The sequence below is a fragment of the Planococcus citri genome, chromosome 5 (genome assembly GCF_950023065.1).
Source record: "Planococcus citri chromosome 5, ihPlaCitr1.1, whole genome shotgun sequence".
Classification (NCBI taxonomy): domain Eukaryota; kingdom Metazoa; phylum Arthropoda; class Insecta; order Hemiptera; family Pseudococcidae; genus Planococcus; species Planococcus citri.
This window is the reverse complement of record NC_088681.1, coordinates 9,643,323-9,666,048: the sequence shown is the minus strand read 5'-3', so window position 1 is coordinate 9,666,048 and position 22,726 is coordinate 9,643,323. Positions and strand designations below refer to the sequence as shown.

General features: G+C 34.6%; 4 protein-coding genes across 12 annotated transcripts in view; 2 read left to right on the top strand and 2 right to left on the bottom strand.

The window, feature by feature from the left end:
* Positions 1-4,610, bottom strand: part of osa (trithorax group protein osa) — a 162,551-nt gene extending 157,941 nt beyond the window's left edge. For all 8 annotated transcript variants that reach the window (XM_065366486.1, XM_065366490.1, XM_065366487.1 and 5 more), the window contains exon 1: positions 2,947-4,610. In XM_065366486.1, coding sequence (XP_065222558.1) covers positions 2,947-3,948 — 1,002 coding nt within the window. In that variant the 5' untranslated portion in view covers positions 3,949-4,610. The remainder of the gene's footprint in view (positions 1-2,946) is intronic.
* Positions 4,611-7,982: 3,372 nt separating this feature from the next.
* jagn (jagunal) lies at positions 7,983-9,454 on the top strand. Its single transcript, XM_065367369.1, has 4 exons — positions 7,983-8,252; positions 8,415-8,556; positions 8,660-8,875; positions 8,959-9,454. Exons 1-4 carry the CDS (start codon positions 8,164-8,166, stop codon positions 9,085-9,087), a joined length of 576 nt encoding a protein of 191 aa, XP_065223441.1. The 5' UTR covers positions 7,983-8,163; the 3' UTR covers positions 9,088-9,454.
* Positions 9,455-10,260: 806 nt separating this feature from the next.
* LOC135849421 (uncharacterized) lies at positions 10,261-18,208 on the top strand. 2 transcript variants are annotated; one of them, XM_065369859.1, is made up of 3 exons: positions 10,261-10,520; positions 10,912-11,158; positions 17,194-18,208. In XM_065369859.1, the coding sequence occupies exons 2-3, from the start codon at positions 10,978-10,980 to the stop codon at positions 18,036-18,038; spliced, it is 1,026 nt and encodes a 341-aa protein (XP_065225931.1). In that variant the 5' UTR covers positions 10,261-10,520; positions 10,912-10,977; the 3' UTR covers positions 18,039-18,208. The 2 variants fall into 2 exon arrangements, with proteins under 2 accessions (XP_065225931.1, XP_065225932.1); XM_065369860.1 differs by lacking the exon at positions 10,261-10,520 and adding an exon at positions 10,663-10,816.
* On the bottom strand, positions 18,195-22,719 carry LOC135849422 (uncharacterized). Its single transcript, XM_065369861.1, has 5 exons — positions 22,408-22,719; positions 22,167-22,322; positions 21,786-22,057; positions 21,494-21,696; positions 18,195-18,533 (listed from the first exon to the last, which is right to left on the bottom strand). The coding sequence occupies exons 1-5, from the start codon at positions 22,547-22,549 to the stop codon at positions 18,392-18,394; spliced, it is 915 nt and encodes a 304-aa protein (XP_065225933.1). The 5' UTR covers positions 22,550-22,719; the 3' UTR covers positions 18,195-18,391.
* Between the last annotated feature and the right edge of the window lie 7 nt (positions 22,720-22,726).

Genomic DNA, 22,726 nt, shown 5'->3' with positions numbered 1-22,726 from the left:
ATGGCAACACTGCTTTTCACCGCATCTCCACCAAAAACTACTTCTATAGACTCAAAAAACTGGGAAAAGTTCCAAATTTGAACCATTTCTAAATCTCAAGTTCACCTCACTCGAACTGTACAATATCCTTAATTTTTCTCAAAACTTTGAGCACCCCCATCTGCTCGGCAAATGCACTTTCAGAACTGCGGTTCGCGCCATTCGACATCTCTCATCGAGATTTACCTACATTAGTAATATTTTTTTTCAAAAATCATCGATCCCCAGAGAGCTTTTCAAAAGCTCGACGATTTGACATCAAATGATCTGTATCCGTTTCTTCTCTCATTTCTGATTTTACGTTCAAACTCTTCTGCATTCCAAACTCAGGCATGAAATCCACTATTTAATTTTTTTTTTAGTGATTTTAGTGACTGTGAAATAGCAAAAAAGTGACCAAAAATTTGAGAAATGAGAGCAAAGTATATTATTATGTTAGTCGAGGAGCCAGCATAAAAATCTTTTGCATCCCTCTCCCCCGTGGATCCTCCGGGACAACTTTTTTCTTAAAGGGGGAGTCCTAAGGAACATTTCTAGCCCTTGTCCTCAAAAAAAAGTGGCCCTACTTACAAAATGGCGGCCATTTTGATTGACAGCTCAGCCAAAATCGCAGAATTTGCGTTCCAACAGAGGACTTGCACGAAATTTTTCAAACCGTACAAAGGTAGACCGAAAAATCAGGCAAAAATTTCACCTGTCAAAATTTCAAGTGCTGAAGTGCCTTTTTCGATTTCTGGTGAATTTTTGAAAATCAAATTTAGGCCAAAAATTAGGGGAAAAAATCAAAATTTTACCAAATTGACCAAGAAGCTGAAATTTGGGATATACCCTACTTTCGACACGCCAAATCGATTGGAAACGGTTTCAAACCGTTTTGGGTAGTTCTGGAGCCTCCAGCAGATTTTTGAAACTCGGAATTCCCACAAAATTTCATCAAATGGAATTGGAAACCCGAAATTTATTCCGCAAACTAATTTCGATACGCCAGGAAGTCGATTGCAGGTGGATAGGTGTATTTCAAGTCGTTTTGGAGCCTCCAGCGAATTTTTGAAAATTACTGGAGCCTCCAGCAGATTTTTGAAGCTTGAAATTTCCCAAAATTTCATCAAATGGAGGTGGAAAGCCGAAATTCATTCCGTAAACTAATTTCAATACGCTACGAAGTCGACTGCTGGTGGGTTTGAAGTCGTTTTGGAGCCTCCGGCGACTTTTTGAAATGTTGTATGGCGTTTTTTGGAGAATTGAAATTTCCAAAAAGTAGCTGGAAACTTCAAAATCATTTGAAACCACCACACAGTCGACTTCATCTCGTATTAAAATTAGTTTCCGAAGTAAATTTAAGCTTGCTAACTCCTTTTGATAAAATGTTGAGGAAATTTCAAGTTTCAAAAATTTTGTGACTCCCAGTTATTTTCAAAAAGTCGCTGGAGGCTCCAAAACGACTTGAAATCCACCTGCAGTCCACTTCGTAGCGTATTAAAATTACTTTGCAGAATAAATTTTGGCTTTCCATTTCCATTTGATGAAATTTTGGGAAATTTCGAGTTTCAAAAATCTGCTGGAGGCTCCAGAACTGCCCAAAACGGGTTGAAACAGTATCCAATCGATTTGGCGCGTCGAAAAATAGGGTATATTCCAAATTTCAGCTTTCTTGGTCAATTAGGTAAAATTTTGATTTTTTTCCCCTCATTTTTGGCCTAAATTCAATTTTCAAAAATTCGCCAAAAATCGAAAAAGGCACTTTAGCACTTGAAATGCTGACAGGTGATGAATTTTTGCCTGATCCTTCGATCTACCTTTGTACGGTTCAGAAAATATCGGCTCTATCCAATTACATCGTCTTATACATTTTAAATGTTGAACAGTTGATTTTTGAATTTTTTTTTCGAAACTGATGGTTCTGAAGGATTTTTATGAAAGACCAAGTCACTTTTTAGTGATCGAATTTCATGTCTGCAAACTGGATATTCGTTCATTTCAAGTGCTACCTCGGGTAATCTGAATTGAAATTGATCAATTGGTCGAAATACCATCGGACTTTTTGGCTGCATTCGTCTCAAATTTGGAGAAGGTACTGAAGGTGCATCAAAACTTGATTTCACGTTTAAACTCCTCCGAGAATTTCCAACTTGGGCGATTTTTCCAAGACAAAAAACACGTTCAATCTAAGTACACTCGAACTTGAAAAATTAATAAAATAATTTCCTCAAAATTACACCAATTTAGGCCAAAATAACATTCAAATTATTCAACAACAATAACAATACATACTTCCAACACTCACACAAACACACAAAATAGGATACGAAAAAAATGGAGAAAACAAAATGAAAAATCGATAGCAAAGTACCCAGAGAAGGTAGAAATGAGGCAGAAAAAGTTTCACAAACACGTTGATATTCTTTCGTAGGCTTTCAGTCCAATAATCAGCTGATTTCACACGAACGAATACTCTCACGAGGCAGGATTTCGGGGGCTAGATGACCACTGACGTGTCGATACTACATATTGGTACACTCGTGTCCACTCGATGGGCTCAAAACTCAGCATAGAAATCGACTCACTCGACCAGCAGTTACAAGAAGGTGATGTTTTCGGGTGACCATCGTTGCACCAGTCAAATGTACACTGTACAGTGATAACTGATAATAGGTAGGGAATTATTACGATTAGTCGACGCTCCGCACATGTAATAAATTCCTAATCTCGGTTCGTTGATCTTTACCGAGAAGGCATAATAAACAATCGAATAACACACACATACACACAAATAAACAGACAGCAGATAAACGCACGATGATGGTAAAAATATGGGGCACATTTACGATAAGATGCACACAATGCACAACAAAACACCACAATCAAATCAATCATGGTACATATAGTATCTGAGGAGCAAAAACTTACCGGCATTTGAGCCCGATATGGTCCAGGGCTTTGTTGATTCATGTACGGAGGCATAGGTCTGGTATTCCAGGCATGGTTGAACGGAGCTTGCGAGTCTGGTTTCTGATTCGGGTACTCGGCGTAATTATTCTGATATCTGTGCACCGGGTTCGAGGACTGTAGGAGTTGATTTAGGGTAGGAGTTGGGCCCATTTGTTGCGATATACTCTGGCCGGACATGAACCTTTGCGGATGACTATGGGGATTGAAATTGACAGCGTGTGCGTTCATATGGGGAGGTTGCATAGGTCTCGATCCGGGCGGCATCGGTTTAGAATTAGGGTAATTATGTCTCATAGCGTACTGATTAGGTGGTCCGGCTCCTCCACCGCCGCCATGTATGTTATTAGTATTGGTATTAGCAGCCGCCGCAGCTGCTGCGGCCGCCGCCGCCGCCGGATCTGAGCTATTCATTTGTTGTTGAGGCGGTCCAACGCCACCGCCACCGCCATGATCCGGATGACCTATGTAATTTCTAGCCGAATACTGCATATTGTAATTCTGTTGAACGTTGGACGCGGCTGCGGCTGCGGCCGCCGCCGCCGCAGCGTTCGGTTCTGGTAACCCTTTATTATAATTAATTTCGTTTCCGTTATCGATACATTGCAGATAGGCTTTCTCGGCGTTCAACTTGTTGGCGGTGGCGCAATCGTCGTTGATTTGTTCATTATGCATTGGCGGGCCGCAATTCGAATCTTGCCTATATTGGCTCATATCTGGCGCTGGCGCTGCCGATGCCGAAGAATAATGCGTCGAGAATTTCACTTTACCGCCGGATACTTGTACTTCGGAAGCGACTACGTTGTTGGCCGATTTAGCCGCAGCATTTTTATCGGTGCCATTTTGGAAAGTACTGTTACCTACTATCTCGGATGGTTGCTGTTTATCGACGTGTAGTAGTTGTAAATGTTCGCGATTTGTATCATTTAACTGCGAAGAAGATTCAGCTTGCGTCGCAGCCATCTTACCCGACGAGGCAACGGCTGCCAAAGCAGTCACATAACCGCTTTTTCAAATACATCCAGCGTTTGTTTACGTTACACCGAAACTGTGTGCGAACCACTTCACTAAAAAACATACTTGTAACATCACTTAATATTATATTCACCACTACGACTACGATGCGAATTAAACGCGAACATATTCACAAACGCCAACATCCGAATAACATACACCATCGTGATTTTTTTTTTTTCAAATAAAACTTTACAACACTATTTTCATTTACGTTACTTTTTTTACTACACGAGAGAAAATGGGGGAAAAAAATATGAAAACTTTACACACGAAAACAAAAAAGGCGAAATACACAAAAACATTTACTAAAAATATAATAATATTATATTATTTTCTCACATTCACGTATTAGTAGATCGGTTGTTGTTGGCCCAACACGAAATGAAAGGAGGTTAGGATGGAAGGTTAATATGTATACATCCGCTCTGTACAAACAACAAAATAATAACAAACTTATACCAGTCGCGAGTACGTTCCTGCCATCGTTACGTATCTTTAGAACGAAATTTTATACCGAACGGAGCCCATTTTAAATGGAAAACTCGATTAAAGCGACATTTTTCTAAATTATTTCCATCGTTCTAACAAAGAACTACGTTTCGCGTAAAAAGAACAATGTTCGCGAGTTCCGATTTCACCCGAATGCCTCGACTTCGCCGAACGTCGGCGTCGTTATCATGGAAATTTTCCTTACCTACTTAAATGGACGATTTTATCGTTATGGCTGCGTTTTGATAAATTACGTTGTGTTTTTTGATTTATATTACGTTTTCAGAATGTATTTATTCTATTAAAAGTTTCTTCAATTGAGAATTATTCGAGAAAAACGAGAAAAACGAACGAGTCCAAGAAATAGCTTACCTATTTACTCCGGTGAATTCGATACGTTTGGCAACGTTGCAACGTTGATTAACGCTACTCCTACGTTGCTAAATCGCTTTTTGATTTTTTCCGATATTTTTTTCGTTTTTTTGAATCAATTAAAATTTAAAATGAATTTAAAGGACGGTTTTAATTGTTTTAAATATTAAAATCGAATAAAATAAATAAATCTAAATCTTTATAGAACCTACGATGCGAGCAAACCAGTATTATAACGATTCACATTCTTGTTTACTTCACACGTAGGTGTACAATCGTCAACGTTCGAATCAGATATTATTGGAAATGACCTGCCTATTTTGAATAATGAAACAAAATTTAAAAATTGATCGTTGTTCGAGCTTCGAGAACATAATTTATGTACGAATGAAAGTTGAAGGGAAAAGTACAACTGATAATTCAGATTTTTAATACTCGTCGTCATCAGTTATCGACGAAATTACTAAATCGAGTAACCATGTTTTTAGCTCGAAGAAGAAATTAAATTAGGTACCCAAGAACCTTATGACTGACAGAACAGAATAAAATCAAATAAAATCATCGTAATCATCGCTAATTCTAAACTCTCTTATCCTCTGAAGTACGCAGAACATGAAATTCGAAGGGAAAATATCCATCGGCCATTAACACTTTTCAATAATAAACTCGAACTCAAACGAGCTGAAAATCGAATTATGTACCTATTTAATATTGTATACAATATATTCATTAATCGCTCAACGAACGAATTTTTCACCGAAGTTTGTTTCATTAGTTATGTTGAAACGAAAATAAGATAAATATGATAATTAATAGGTTTCGAATTCGAACTAAATAAAAATAAGAACAAAGAATAATAATTTCAAGTCTTTCGCTAGGCCTAAATACTAAAAATGGTAAATTTTTGCTGAATTGATCAAGATAATAATATTCATCTTTTCATTCTATTCCACCGATGGAAAAAATTTTGCATTTCTGTTTCAGTTTTCTCATTTATTTCAGTCTTCGTTTTAGGTTCAGTTTCTTCATTTCAGTTTTAGTTCATTTCCAAATTCAGTTTTAGTTCCCCCTTTTTCCCCCATAAAATTTGTAATACATATTTTGAAAATTTATTAGAAAAAATGAACTATCAAAAATCAGTTTTACTTTTTCAGTTTCAATTTTGCTCAATTTCATTAAAGTTTCAGTTTCAGTTTAATTTCTTCATTTCAGTTTGAATTTTTAACCAGTTTCAGTTTTCCATCACTGTAAGTATTGTCCTGCCAGTTCCAGGCTCGGAGTGGATCCGTTGGACGGTTGGAAGGCCCTGGCGGATGCACCGAATGGGACCCTCAAAATTTTAACCCCCCCCCCGCGCCGATATTTTTCATCCTTTTTTTCTCAGGTTCGGATATTTGAATATGAGTTGTACAATTGAATTTTTTCGCTTCTTTATTCAATTTCGCGAAAATAAATCAACTTGGTCAGAAAAAACTGGAGATTTTTTTATGTATGGGTGGGGGGGGAGGAGGGAACTGAAAATATGTATGCGTATTAATCTGAGAGAAAAATACCAATTTTGTCGAATAAAATGACAAGTTTCTAAAATGAAATAGAAATAGAAATAAAAAAAAATAACGATTTTGCAAATTAATATAATAAGTATTCAAATTAAGTAAGGGTCATTAAAAAATTGTTATTTCAATAGGTAGGCATTTGAATTCATGGAAGTTTCAAACAGGGATTTTTTTAGTTTAGAGACAGGAAGGAATTGGCCTGAGCGAAGCAAAAACAATTTTAAAAAAATTTGTTCATTTCTTTTGACCTAAATCCGAAATTTCAGATTTTGAATGATGAGTTTTTAAAAATTTTAATTTTGAAAATGAAAAGCAAGTAAAAAAAACAATGTTTTTTCCAGTGATGGCAAAACTTTTACATTTCAGTTCAAGTTTTCAGTTTTCAGTTTCAGTTTTATGTTTTTCAGTGTTCAATTTTTCAGTTTTCTTTCTGTTTCAATTTTATTTTTTTCAGTTCAAGTTTTCAGTTTTCAGTTTCAGTTTTTCCAATTTCAGTTCAAGCTTTTAGTTTCAGTTTTCAGTTTTGCTTTTATCAGTTCAAGTTTTCAGTTTTCCATTTCAGTTTCAGTTTTCATAATTTCTTGAGGTTCAAAAAGGAATGGAAAAAATGAATTTTTCTTTTTGTTCGTGAATTTTTCAGAAACTAATTTGCTACTTGGCAACAAAAACTTCAAATTTCAAATTCAAACTCAGAAATTATGAAGAAATATGGGCATTTTAATTGCAGTAATGGCAAAACTTTTAGATTTCAGTTCAAGTTTTCAGTTTTCAGTTTCAGTTTTATTTTTTTCAGTTCAAGTTTTCAGTTTCAGGAATGATGAGTCTATTTTTTTGACTCCATAATTTTAGAATTTAAAATTGAAGAACATCATAGGGCATAGACCAGTCCGTCCCTGTATCCTGCTCTTCTATTGAATGGGAAATCATTCAAGTCTCATAACATCCAGTTTCATTGACTAAAATCAAATCAACGTAGAGAGCACACAGCACAGTATAATAAAGAAAAATAGTTTCCTGAGTTTCCTTTCGTCAAACATTCGAAAACAAAATACACCCTCGATTAATAATCAAATAGGTTACTTGTTCATGAAGATCCTAAATTCAACGTACAGATAAGTCAATTTGTTGAATCTCTTCTTCAGAAACAACCCATTACCATTACCTATGTCTTATTTCGATTCTTCGACGATCGAATGGAAAAGAAAATAGAAAATAGTAAATAAATTGCGATAGAATTCTGACTACTGAGTACTCACTTGCTACAGCTTAGGCTAACTAGATATGGAAATCTTCTTTGTTCAGTTCCAGCGTTCCAGACTTCCAGATCCAAATCAAACTCCAAAATTCCGAACCCAGCACTCCACCGGCATTTGAATTTTTATTCCAGATCACTCCATCTTCAACTAAAACCAAAACCATCCATAAAATTAAAAATTTTTACCAATTACCGAGTAAAAATTTTTTAAAAAGAAAAAATTTATCAACAACGTCAGCAAATTTCCGTCGATTCTACTCGAACGTTCGCATTCGCGAAGCTAAAAAACTTGAAAAACAAATGCTAGAGAGAGATAGAAGATCGAATAGACGAAGAGAAAAACACTGGATCCGTTTTTGAGCTAAAACTTTCGGACAAGGTTATGAAATACGAGTGTAAAAGTTAATTTCCTACTGAAATTTCGTCCACTGCATCGAATCTCATTGTCTGAAGAATGTTCTAAACTGAAAATCTCTTCGAACCGGGATCATGGCATCAAGAGGCGGACCAATGGTTACAGGCACCGACGGTCATGACTACATGCATCGTCAAAGAGTAGCTGAACAGTATCAAATTAGGTAAAAAATATATCTCTAAATACTCTACTAATGTTCTATAATCATTCAGTAGTCTTCGAGAGCTACTAGTATCATCCTTTTAGTGTTATTTTTACACTAGTTGTTTGATTTCGAACGTAAAATGATGTAATCGAATCGATTTCTGTTCCTCATCTGTTCCAGCGCACAGAACAAGTCCAGATTAAAGTATTGCATATTTTTCCACTACCTTCTGTTCTTCGCCATGTTAACCAAACTTTCAGCCGATATATTAGACAGGCTGGATATATTCGTACTCGAAATAGAAGAATTAGAAGTGCCTAAAGTGAGTATCACTAATACCGAGCTCGCTGAAGCTTTCATCTTACGTCAACCTGATACGATCAATCGTTCTAAATATTCATTCTGCGATTTGTTATTGTTCACAGCCTCTAGTATGGGAATACGTATGGTGTTTAAGTATATTAGTAACATTTTTCGCTCTCTCTGCCATTAAACGGAATCGTATCAATGCGATGAAACGATTCATGTACCTGACTGGAATATTCGGTTTCGGTCCCATTCTGTACGGGACGATATACTATTTTAGTGATATGTGGACCTACGTCAGTACAGGGTCCGTTGAAAACATTACTTTGTGGCAGGTATGTAAATGTAATCGTACGTCTCCACATTGATCCCATTTTGTATATGCCACGTATACTGATTTATGTACTCATTTTTGCAGGGGTACCCGTACGGTGTTCTATGGTACGCTTTCATCTTGTTAGCGGTGCAAGTTCATTGTTTTTCGTTATATTTTAGTAATAATTTATTATCAGCGTGGATGTCCAGAGGAATGAAGAAAGCTCGATAACGACAGATACCTCTCGACTATCGTCTATCGATCGAATTGTATTATTAAACAGTTACATACGTATTATTTATTCTATTCGTCGAGTTCCTGTTGAGCTCCGGCGATCGAACGTATTACATATGCACAATTTTTTTAAGAAGCTTTTTAGTCATCTTATATGTTGTTTGTGTTTTGTGTACACCCTTCTCTTTCCCCCTATCCACAACCACTAATACCTACATATGTGATACGTTTCTCGATGTGTTTTTATATAAGATATATATTGTACTTATATATATATACGATGATGACGAATTCCATTTACCAGTAATCGAATAGGAATGTGTTGAATAAAAAGGTTTTTTAACGTGTGGTTTGTTCGTTGAAATAGCCTTGTTTTATTTTGATAAATTGCCCTTATATAAATGAAACATCCCGTCAAGTAGTAGGTAACCTTTGGGAAAATGATGTAAAAATAAGAAGATTTCATTCCCATCGACACGATGTGTTTTCAAAACTTCGATATTGGAATCTGAATCATACCTCCGGTGCTGAATTGCGAATTTTTTCATATCCAGTCGAGTATTTGTATTTCAATAGATAAGACGAATGAGCAGACTGAAAATCGGACCCAAACTGTAAAAAAAACACTGCTCCCCAAGTTGCAACCTCCCAATCACATATGTATTTTTGGACAATTTCTATAAAATTTTGGGCCCAAATAATACCAGATTTCCGATACATAGACTTGAAAGGTTAGATATTTGTAAAAATTACTCCTTATATCAATTATTTTTTCGCTCCCCCTCTCAAGCTACTGATTTTTATTGTATTTTTTTTAAATCCTGAAAATCTTTATGGCAATTTATGGTAAAAAATGAGAGAACTTTTTGCAATTTCTGGAAAAAAAGCAACTCTTGAAGGCAACTTTTGGGAAGAAGATTCTCTTTTTTAGAATTTTTTGCAAGGAATGGAAAATTTTTCGCAAATGATTAGTGAAATATTCGCAAAAAAAACTTCATGGCAAAACTTATCTCTATTTTTGGTTGAAACTGAAGACTATGGAAATTTTGCCGAAGACAGGGAGGATAGTGAATTATTATTTTTTTTCAATTTTAGGTAAAAAAGTGAGCCTTTTTGAATGAGCCACCAATGAGAACACGCGTACGTTCGTGGGGGGAGGGGGGAGGGGTACTTGAAAGTTGAAAAACCATCGCGTTCAGGCAAGCTACAGCGCGAGCGCCACTTGGCTACCACGTGACTCCCATGTTTTGGAGCTATTCTCGTGAGTCGTAAAAATGATTGTAAATGCGGAATCGTCCTCTTGTCTTATGGTTGTTTAAAATTTCATGATTTTTTTTTCGTGTAGTCTACACTTCAGAAATACTTCTACCCAGGTTCAACGCCCACCATTTTGGACTAGCAACTCTCTTCGAAGCAGTTCACTACTAAAAGTAAGTAAATAGTTGATGGATACTTGATAAGAATAGATAACACTATAGGTAGGTACAAGTACTTGTATTGCATAGTTTTAAATTTTCACCTCACTAAAGTGGAACCCAGAAATAAGAATCCATCATACAAAACGTTTCTGCCATTCAATTCCCCTCACTCACGTGATTCCTAATTCGTTTATCAGTTTTCAAATTTATGAAATTTACTTAGTGCATTGTGACGTCACATCGATAATGTCCATAATGATTGTGACTTATGAGTTATGACTTATATAATTAATTCTTAAAAATAATTGGTAGGTATCTATAATAGAATATGAAAACAAAACCGTTGTTGTTTCATTTTTAGTCACATATTTATGTTATGTTCCATTTTCGTATGTCATTTTAGGTAATAGGTACCTGTTTATTGACGTACAGCGGTATTGCGACCAATAAACACACCCGGTGACTGAGAATGGATAGCAGTAACGATAACTCTGCCCAATTCACATCAAAACCCAGCCCTGAAATTGATGTTACAAAAAGAAATACTGCCGTTTCTGTCGCTGTCGATGAGGCTATGCGTAAACTTTCTCACGATGATGAACACTGCTCACCACCAGTTTCAAAAAGGAGTAAAAATTTATCAAATGAAGGTAAGATTACAATCATGTTTAGACGAGAATACTTCGATCTAAGAAGGATAGAAATAGCAGAATGATAAAGATGTAGTTTGATGTGGCTGAGATAAAAGTAGGTACCTACCTATGAAAAATTGAAGAAAAGACTGTCCCAATGGATAGGTTGTAGAAGTGGAGTGTATGTTGGTGAAAAAAAAACCTGAGAAACCTCTAAGAATGCTGTAAAAACACCCAAGTAAACATTAGCATCACTGAAAATGTCAAAAATATATCATCAAAATCCCCAAAAAGTGACCAGAACCAATAAAATGTCAGCAAATTTGACCAAAATGTAAAAATGCTATAAACATTTTTTGACAGTTTCTCCAAAAAGCATGTTAAACACGAAAATGAACAAAAAAGTTTTCCAACACATTTTAATTAGGTATGTAATAATAATAACACTCAAAAAAGCCTTGAAAATTCCAAAAACAGGTAGAACTTAGTGGCATGTAAAGAAAAATATCCTTAAAAAATTTGCTGCCCCAACCTGCCCCATTTGAAAAAATTGCTATGCAAACTTGCAAACAGGGCTTGCAAACCAAAACCAAAACTGAAACCAAAACCCCCCAAAAAACCAATTAAAATTCCTGAAAAACGAAACCAGTAGCGTTATTTTTGCACAACTAAAGCCAAAACCCGAAACTGGGAGCGTTATTTTCTCAAATTCAAAACCGAAACCGAGAGCGTAACTGATTGAAAACTGAATTGGTTTGGTTTTGGAATTTTTCAGGTAATTAGCCTAATTAATTCTGCATTTTTGGTGAAAATAAAGTAAAAACTGATGCTAAAGGTGAAAACTATTAAAGTTGACAAATTTGGCACTGCCAAAGTGCCGCTTTCTAGTCACATACACAAAAGTATTTGAAAAAGTGATCACTTTCTCGGCCTTCTTCCCTCTAAAAAATGGAGGAAAAAAAGGAAAAAACCAAAACCAAAACCGAAATTGATTCCTTTGAAATCAAAATCTTCCTGCGTAGCACAAGCAATGCCAAAGTCGATGGAAAAGACGAGATCTCTAATCTGTCACTTGTTGATACAACATTTGTAGACACCAATGTCAATACATGACAAATGAGAAGTTGATATCAAAATTGACTGTCCTCTCCCTTCATTTTTTGCAGGGTTGAAAGCCGTTTGGAACCACCACAACCGCTTTTTTAGGTCAGGTGAAATGGGAACCAGAACCATCAGAACCGTTTCAAAATTTGGAAAAGAGAAGTACCAAAAGAACAACCATATAAAATGATTTTGAAACAATTTAGAACCATTTAGAACTGATTTGAGTTTTTTAAGGAAAGAACAACCAGAACCCTTTTCAGGAATCGGTTCTTTTTGGTCCCCTCATCATTGAAACTTCGTTTTTTTTTTTTTACCAAAGTGAAATAAAATAAGAATTTGTGTTTTTCATGCAAAATAAGCGAGGTAAATGGGAATTTTTTCAAATTTTCAATTTTCTGTGATTTTTTCGACCTGGAACCATTTGGAACCATTTTTTAATTGGTGGAACAACCAGCACCACTAGCAAAATATCAAAGGAGGAGTAAAAGGAACCACCAGACCAGAACCATTTGAGTTTGAGAAGAACTGAGAACCATTTTGGAAGAACAATGTGAAAGGTACCTTTTGGAACCAGAACAAAACCATTACAAAGCCATGTCTGAGAACCTTTTGGGAACCGAAACCAGGAACCACTAATATTCTAAGGTTCTAAGAACCACCACCATCACAACCAGTGTTGAAAACCATTTGGATTTGAATTGATTGTGATGGTTGTGGTTTTCAGAACCTTTGAAAATAAGTGGTTCTGGTTTCGGTTCTCAAAAGGTTCCCAGTTGTGGCTTTGAAATGGTTTTGTTTTGGTTCCAAAAGGTACCTTTCACATTGTTCTTCCAAAATGGTTCTCAATTTTTTTCTTACTCAAACAGTTCTGGTTGTTCTTTTTGATTCTCCTTTGATGTTTTGCTGGTTCTGCTGGTGGTTCCACCAATAAGAACACCACTTCAATTGGTTCCAGTTCTCCTGGTTCTTTTTGGTTCTTACTAGTTTTCGCTCTAATTAGTGAAATAATGAAAAAACTTAAAAATTTCTGGTAGCCAGGCACTTGTTTTCAGAGTTCTATTTTACTTAGAGTAATGGCCACTTTCAAAAAAAAAGTAGAAACCAAAAAAACAAGAAAAAAGGAAGCCTTACTTACAGTAAAAACTCACAAAATGCCTATCTTACTTCGACTCATACCCACTTGCAAAAAATGTTAAATTAAGGTTGCATTTTTGGGTAAAGGGACAGGGAAATTCAATTTGAATCACTGTTGAAAAATAAAAAAAATATATCCATCAGCCAACCTCAACTCCAAGACACCCCAGATAATACTAAACATTTTGGTCAAAATATTAGAAATTCTTGCAAAGTTTCATGGTAGGTAAAGGTTGCATGTCACCCCTTCAAAAACCTCATAAAAACGTAATCCAACCTTTTGAGAATCATTTTTTTCAAATGAGGAGGGGGGGTACGCTTAACCAAAACATCAAGGAATGATTAACTTAGTATACTAGGAATGAAAAACAAGAAAAAACTTACTTACATTTAGAAATAAAACAGAAAGGTGATGAACACAAAACTAGAAGGCACTATTGAAGGAAAATTATCCATCAGCCAACCTCAACCCCAAGATACTTCAACTCCAATACCTCAAATAATACTCATAAACATTTCTGTCAATGGGGTGATTCAAAAAAATAAAAAAAAATTATCAGGAACCTTTAGAACAGCTGGTTGTTCTTCATGAACAGCAATGGAATCTTTTTCTGGTTCTCATACTAGTGGTCTTTTCCAAAAAAAAACCTCAATTGGTACTAAACAGTTCCCAATTTGTTTGAAATATATTACAATTAAGGTTCCCCCATTTAATGGTTCTTGGAACCTTTTGAATTTAGTGGTTCTTTTGGTACTTCTCTTTTCCAAATTTTGAAACGGTTCTGATGGTTCTGGTTCCTGTTTCACCTGACCTAAAAAAAGCGATTGTGGTGGTTCCAAACGGTTTTCAACACTGATCACAACCAATTCAATTTGAAACGGTTTTCAACCCTGATTTTTTGTCACGACAATCGACATTGATGTCATTTTTTTAACTCACATTTCAAGTGTAAAAGAGGCAAATTTTGATTGAAAATGTGGGAAAGGTGCCGAAACTCTTTTTTTTGATTCAAGTAAAGTTATTCTCAAAAATATTTCACCCTAAAAAAATTTTTTGAAAGAAAAAATCTTGCCCAAGGGTAGGGATCAAATCCAGGTTGCCGCTGTCCTACTCACTTCTGGGCGGCTATTCCCGAAATATTTTTGCCTCTGCAATCTTTGCAATCTACATAATGAGCGCTGCAAATAATTATTGGTGTTTTCTTTATCTTGAAAAAAAAATTTTCAATTGTTAATTGGGCTTTTATAAACATAATTGTTACTCAAATATTAAAATAACGCACATTATGCCCAACACGTTGCTTTCAGGCAACGCAAACGACGCAATTTTTTACGTCGATTGCGGAGGCAAAAATATTTCGGGAATAGCCGCCCTGTCACATTCCCTAACCACTAGACCATTGCCGCTGTTGAGTGAAGATGTCTTAAAAGAATACTCAGTTCATCTTATTTTGGACTTGAAAAATTTTTCTGATTGTGTAGTAGACTCAGACATCAACAAATGAGTCGGCAACACTTCGAAATTTCCAAAAAAAAATTTTATAGATCTTGTAATTGACATCAACTTCCTCCTCAATATTAACCAGATGGTTGATGTCCATTATAAGATCTACCTACAGAAGTATTACACCACAACGCTGGTTCTCGAAAAGTACAGTATATTTCCGCACGATCGTTCTTCTGAAATATATTTTATTTTAACATCACAGCACTTTGCTAATGTGGGTATTGGAGTGTGGGAGGCCTTTATAAAAATTTTGTTGGCAATTGAAATTTCACTCTCAAATTTTTTCCAATTTTTGAAAAAAATTCATTTGAAAAGGATTGGAGAACGTAAATACTGTTTTTGATACAACGTCTGTTTCGGTATTTAATACTGATTCCAAATAGGTTGTTGAAATGAATTTCAACCAACATTACTCTGCTTGAATTTATTAATTTTAAAAATAATACTATGGATGGTAATAATGCCACATTATTTTTGATGGGTTATTTATATGGGGGGTTTTCAAAAATCAAATTTTTGCACCAAAAAGACAAAAAGTACATGCTTTTTGGCCTCACAAATCAATTGGAAGTGGTTTCCAGCCATTGCAAGCAGTTCTGAAGCCTACAGCAAATTTTCAAAAATAACAACAATAACCATACAAAATTACACCTAATCTTGTTGGAAAACCGAAATTTTGCACATAGTACATACATCACTGACCTCCCAAATTGACTTGTTTTCAAGTTTTTATTCATTTCTGCACCATTTTTGAGGAATTTTGGGCCTTTTTTTACCAAAAAAAAAAATTGTAGCATAATTACCTGCCAAGGTAGGGTAAACCTTTACTTTTTCAAAAAACATAAAACCAAAACCAAGAGTGATATTGATCTGGTTTTGACAAATAAAAATTACTACGGGAATTTGAATATTCTAAAATTGACTTTAGCAACCCAAAAAAATACCTATTCGATACCCATCGCGAATTTTTCAAAATTTCACGTTTCGCACCACCCCCTCCCCTTTTCAGGGCTTGTTTTGTGGTTAGGGGTAAAACAAATGTCAAAATCGACTTCAGCGACCTAAAAAAAAAAAAAACATATCTGAAATTTTACGGATTTTGCTTTGAAATTTCATTTTGTACCACCCCCTCCCCCTTTGAGGGCTCATTTTGAGCCTGAGGTGAGAGGTAAAATAAATGCCAAAATCGGAAAATTTAAAATCAAATCAAAATCAAATCAACTTCAGCGATCTAAGCAACCCCCACATCTTTTCTTCAGAATTTGAGTTTTGGCTGCTACTTCTTCATTTCAGACCACTGTGCGCCCTCGCTTCGCTCGGGCTGCTCGCCTTTTCCCCCTCCCTCCCCCACCAAAAAATTGAAAATATTTTCTCTGAAAATTCAAAATTATTAAAGAACTTGCAAAGATTTAACTTTAAGATTTTTTCTAAAGTAAAAAATCCTTTATCTCGAGATTTCTATATTTTTTGGTTTTCAGTTTTATTTTTGCATTTTTTCTTGTTTTCAGTTTTCGATTCAATTTTAGTTTTTTTTTTTTTTGTTTTTTGTTTAAATGTCTTTCAATTTTCTGTGTTTGTTTTCACTTTTATTATTACTTATCACTTTTTCTTGTTTTCATTTGTTATTTTCAATTTTTTGTCTTCAGTTTTGCTTTTTGCATTTCTTCTTGTTTTCAGTTTTTGATTTTTTTTTTTTTTTTTTTTGGTTGAGTCTTTCAATTTTCTTTGCCAATTGTTTTCACTTTCATCATCATCATTTCTTCTTGTTCTTATTCATCAATTTTTGACATTTAGGTATTCTTTTTCATTCCTTTTTTATACACATATTTCATTTTTTATTGTCTTTATCAATTCCCATAATTTTCTGAAATTTTCATTGGGGGAGGCAATTAATCAATATTTTTGATTTTTTTAATGGTTATTGGTCGCATTATGCCTATTTAAGAGTAAAAAGTCATTTTCAATCGGGGAGCCATTTTCAAGATAATTCGCGATTCATTTTGATTCTTACAAATTGTCATTCATTTTCAGAAGTCTAGGATGCCTTTTGTCACTATATGACTTGAAATGACTCCTGGGTGGGCACCCTCAAGAAAGGGGGAGACGAATTTTTAAAATGCAATTTTGAAGAGTGCAAAACAAGGATTTTGATTCAGAAAGTAGAACACTTCAGCTTTAATACGCGGTCAAACAATTGATCTTAGCATGATTAGCTCATAAAATAGGTACCTATTTATCCAACTTCAAGTACAACGATTATCTAACATTCAACTTTTTGTTGCTTTTTTCCATACGAATGCGAAACCAGGATCACCAAATGCTGTTACATCTGCATCAACTACAAGCCCTGTTGTAGTCTTCGGAATTAATAATACACTTTGTTACAGTAGGTATTTGTGTGAGGACGAAGAAGAAATCATTAGGAAGAGCTTTCCGGAATGCTCAATCATTGACTGGAATGAGCATTATGGGACCGGAGAGATTGCAAGACACGCGCATGTATTTCTACCTCACCTAAAAATCTTATTCGATTATTTATTGGAGCAAAGCGTACGAATCGTTTTTTTTTCTCATGCTCCCAAGGAAAGAAATTCAACAGTTATCCCACAACTACTCACATCTTTCTGGGGTAGTGAGAAATTTGAAGCACTGAAAGCCAAAGGACAATTTGACATTTTTTCTGAGGAACATTTGCGTAAAAGAACTACTCGTGGCGAAGGAAACAAAGTAAAAGATTTAAAAGTAGTTATTCGAAACGACGAAACGTTATTAGATGCCATCGTAGTGGTAGACGAATGCAGTTATGCTGCTCATGATCAGAAACCATGTTTATTCATCATAGATTTATCGTTTTGGAAAATAACAGACAAAAACGAGATGGATGAAGTTGAAGCAAAATGTGCTATTCCCGACGGAATATTTCAAAATTTTCCTGTTAATAGTGTTTACTACATGCTTGGCGTGTTCAAGACCTATTTCGGACATGAGAAATACAAAGTATTGCCTTTAAGAGAAGGCTTAAATCAACTTTTACCTAAGGAAGCGAGAGAAAACCAATTGGAATTTTTTACCACACATTCGTTTGCCGATGATATGATCAATTTAGGATTATCAGAGGTACAGAAACTGGTACCTGATGCCATGTATTATTGATTATGATATCCGTTCATGATTCCAGCGATACGTTTCTCGATGTGTTTTTATATAAGATATACATATATTGTATGTACTTATGATGACGAATTCCATTTACCAGTATTCGAATATGAATATTGAATGTGTTGAATAAAAAGGTTTTTTAACGTGTGGTTTGTTGGTTGAAATAGTCTTGTTTTATTTTGATAAATTGCCCTTATATATGTAAATGAAACATCTCGTCATGTAGGTATACTTAAGGAAAATGATGCAAAAATGAGAAAATTTCATTCCCATCGACACGATGTGTTTTTTCAAAACTTCGATACTGGAATCTGAATCATACCTCCGGTAGTGAATTTCGACTTCATTCATACGTCGGAGCCTTTAATCATCTTGGCGATTTTCTGAATCGAAGAGTAACTAGTTTGACAGCCTCCTCCGATGTATTGAACTCCAATTTGAGACCATTTGTAGACGAACGGTAGGTAATCTTCATCCAAAGGTATCCATCTGAAAAAGATACGAATCCAGTCGAGTATTTCAACAGATTAGACGAATGCGCAGACTCAAAATTAGACTCCCAAAGTTGCAACAGCTCGATCACGTTTTTTGATCATATTTAGACAATTTCTTGAAAATTTAGGGCCCAAATAATATCAGATTTCCGATACGTAGACTCAAAATCGCAGCAGAGCTCCAGGAAATAAAACTTGGGGATGGAAGAAACTATTCCCAAAGTTGTAGCTGCCCAATTGCATTTTTCGACCAATTTTTTTTGAAATTTTTGGGCTCAAAAAAAGTTATTGGTGGAATGGGCCAAAAATGAAAATTTTGAGAGTTTTGGACCCTTGCGAGATTCAATATTTTTCGATTGGGCAGCTATTTTTACTTTTGAAAAAAAATCGGGTCAAATTGTGAACCACTCAGGGCAAGATTAGATCTTGGTAAAAATTACTCCTTTTTGCAATTTTTTTCGCCCCTCCTCACAAGCTGACGCTACTTACTGATTTTTATTGGATTTTCAAAAAAATCAAAAAATATCCGTAAAATTTCTTTAAAAAATGATGTTTGAAAATTGTTTTTAAAAATTATTAATTTATGATCAAAAAATGTTTCTAAAATATGATTACATTTTTTTTTCAACAAAAAAAAACACTTTTTTTGGCCCTTAAAACAATTTTGGCGCTTTTGAAAATTGAAGAAACTAAAAATGAAAATAAAAAAAAAAAAATTTAAATCTTTAAAAAATATTTTGAATTTTTTTTGTTTCTGGGCAAATCAATCATAAATTTAACTCCAAAAACGTTCGAAAAAGTAACAAAACATTTTCATTTTTTAAAAAAATCACCAAAATACAGAACTTAAAAACAAAACACAATAATTAAAATTTGATAATGAAACTCAATCCAGATTTGAACAATTTCAGAAAAAAAGGAAAACTTTTCTGCAATTATTTTCAAAAAAGTGACACCTAGATACATTTTCAATTTTACGATATTTTTGTCGAAAATGTGAGACTAATTTTACAACTTTTTGAAAAAAAAAACCGACACTTTCTGGCAATTTATGGTAAAAAAAGTGAGCATTTTTTGCAATTTCTGGAAAAAATCGACACTATAGTTGAAACTGAGACTATGGAAATTTTGCCAAAGATAAGGCTTTTTAGCCCTTTTTTGGCAAAATACTGAAATTTTTAGCAGAAAAAAGGACAATTTTGCCAATTGAGAGTGAAAAATGTTTTTTTTTGTTGAAATTTTAAGGTAAAAAAGCGAGTTTTTTGACAATTAAATATTGGTAAAAAAGTTTCACTTTTTTCGTCATTTTTGTCGAGAAAAAAGAGGAAATCTTCTTAACACTTCTCATAAAAATAAGACTTTTATGAAGTCTGGCAAATAAGCTAGAATTTTTGGACTTTTTTACCATAAAAACAACGACAACTTTTGGCATGAAAAACGAGACTTTTTCTGCAAATTTGACAAAAAATGAGATTACGTCTCTGAAAAAAAACAAGACTTGAGTAATAACGCTAAAAAATGCCATTTTTTTAACCAAAAAAAAATGACAAAAAAGCCTTGAAAAGAATTATACTTTTTTGCCAATAATTTCCAAAACTTTTTTTTTTTTTTGTCAAAAATGGACAGAAATTCTCACCTTTCACCGAATAACCAAAAATCTTGTTTTTTACCTAAAAATGTCAAAAATTGTCCAAAATGCTCAATTTTTTGCTAAAAAATTACACCAGAAATTACCTTTTGAAAATTATTGCTTTTATGCAAAAAAAAAAAATCCAAAATGTCCAACTTTTTCTAAAAATTACTTCAATAGTTGCTTTTTTATATTGCAAAAAATTGTCAAAAATTCTCACTTTTTTGACAAAAATTAAAAAAGGGGAAGTATCAGTTTTTTGCTTTTTTCACCAAGGAATGTCAAAAATTGCACAAAAGGCTCGCGTTTTTGCTAAAAATTGCACCATAAATTATCTACTGAAAATCATTACCTACTTTATTGATGGAGGAAAAAAAATCCCAAAAGTCCGACTTTCTATAATTGTTTAAAAGTTGCGTCAAAAATTCTCACATTTTGAACAAAAATTTCACCTAAGAATGTCATAAATTGCCCAAAAGGCTCACTTTTTTGCTAAAAAATTGCACCATAAATTACCTACTGAAAATTATTGCTTTATTGCAGAAAAAAATCCCAAAACTCTGACTTTTTATAAAAATTGCTTGAAAGTCTCGTTTTTTGGCCAGAAATTGCCAAAAATTCTCACTTTTTGGATAAAAATGAAAAATCTGAAAAAAGTATCATTTTTTTGCCAATAATTTCCAAAAAGTGTTGCTTTTTGTTGAAATTATTGTCGAAATCTCAATCAATTTTCACAATTAGAATTAGATTAAAATGTTCTTAATTAAAATGTGGGTTGTTTTGCATTTTTCCCCACATTTTTAGCTGAAATGTTCCGACTTTATTGTGACTTTTTTCCATACATTCAGATGTTCTGCTCACGTCTTGTAAATTTTTGATTATTTTTTCGAATTTTTTCGGTTACTAAAGTTACTTTTTTTGTGGAGAGGGGGGGGGGTTGAGTAATAGTCGTGTAATATGCTAAAACATTGAAAAATAAATATTTTGGAATACAGTGATGCCAATTTTTTAATCACGATTGCTGACTTCAAAAAATTTAGAAAAGTAGCCAAAAACTGATTGAATTTTTAGAGTCGAATTATGACCAGAAAACCAATTTTTGAAAATAGGGGACCGAACCTCCTTCTGACCCCCCCCCCTCTGTGCCACTCCTACGAGATTTGCCAAAAATATAGTGAAAATCCCAGAATTTTTGGAACTCGATTCTGCCATTAAATTTTCCATCTTTTTCACCCAAAATAAACGAATCCTACGCTCTAGACCTATCCACAAGCTAAATCCTCCCTCATCTCTCTCCGCTGATTCGACAAAAACCACCAACTTACTGATTTTTCTCATGATCCCAGTTCTCTTCGGTAAGAGTAATCGCGCATAATGGAATTTTACCCTTCAGTGGTGCGAATAGGCTATCGATGTAACTAGGTTTCGCGCAATTCACACCTACAGCTAATAATTGAGCAGGATTCAATGACCAGCACTTGGATGCAACTTCTTCGAACTTTTCTCCTCCGCTTAAATATTCTCCATCCTGAAAACACGAGTAAAACAAAATAATTCAAATTTTTTTGAATTTGATAAAAATAGGTACATAGGTAAGTATAGGTAACTATTAATAACTTTAACGCTGAAAGTGAGAATAGCTTTCACATTGGGGAACTCTTTGAGCAGCTCAGCCAACATGAACGCTTCTTCGGACGTTGCGATGGTGAAAAGGCCGATTAAATCGCATCCGGATTCGCTTCTGATTTGAATCTGGGTTCTTTGGAAATCTCTGATATGCTCGATGGGGTATTTCAGTATAAAATCTCCAGTATACTCCGAACCATCGGCTAAGATAGCTCCGTAACTGCCAGTTGAGCCCATGATCAAGATTTCTTTATTTTTATCGACTGAAATTACACAGCAATAATAAGACTGAGACTATTATAATATTTTTAAATAGGTATACAAATCGAATTCGAAACAGGTAGGTAAGTATATTGTAGCAGTAGTACTGACTCGTTCCCGAATCCTTTTCGATCTGGATGGCTTCCTTACACAGTGAGACAGATTTCTTGAACAAATCACGAGCTTGTTGTTCATCCAAACCCAAATGTGTCTCGAACCCTTGCAAACTTGCTTGATACGTATCGGTAACCAAAACATCGACACCGGCTGCGCAAAAGATAAACGAGCAATAAACCGATAAATAAATCAAGTGAGACAAAATTAAAAATATGGGTCATTTTTCAACACTCACCTTTGATGAAATCGCGATACGCGTCGACGATTACTTTGGGATCTGATAGAAGACAGGCCGAAGCCCACAATGGGTTTCCATCAAATTGGCCTATACGACTACGTAAAGTCGTTTCGAATCCGCAACCTAAGAAAACGGTCATTTCTTTTTTTAGACGATTACTTCACAGGTTCACACGACTTCACACATCAACCTTTATTACTACTGAGAATAAAACATCAAATGTGTGTTTTATACTAACTTGTACTTATCGAAACGAAATGAAATTTAAATAATGATAAGCTTATCTCGAAAAAAATAAAGATACCTACAACAAACA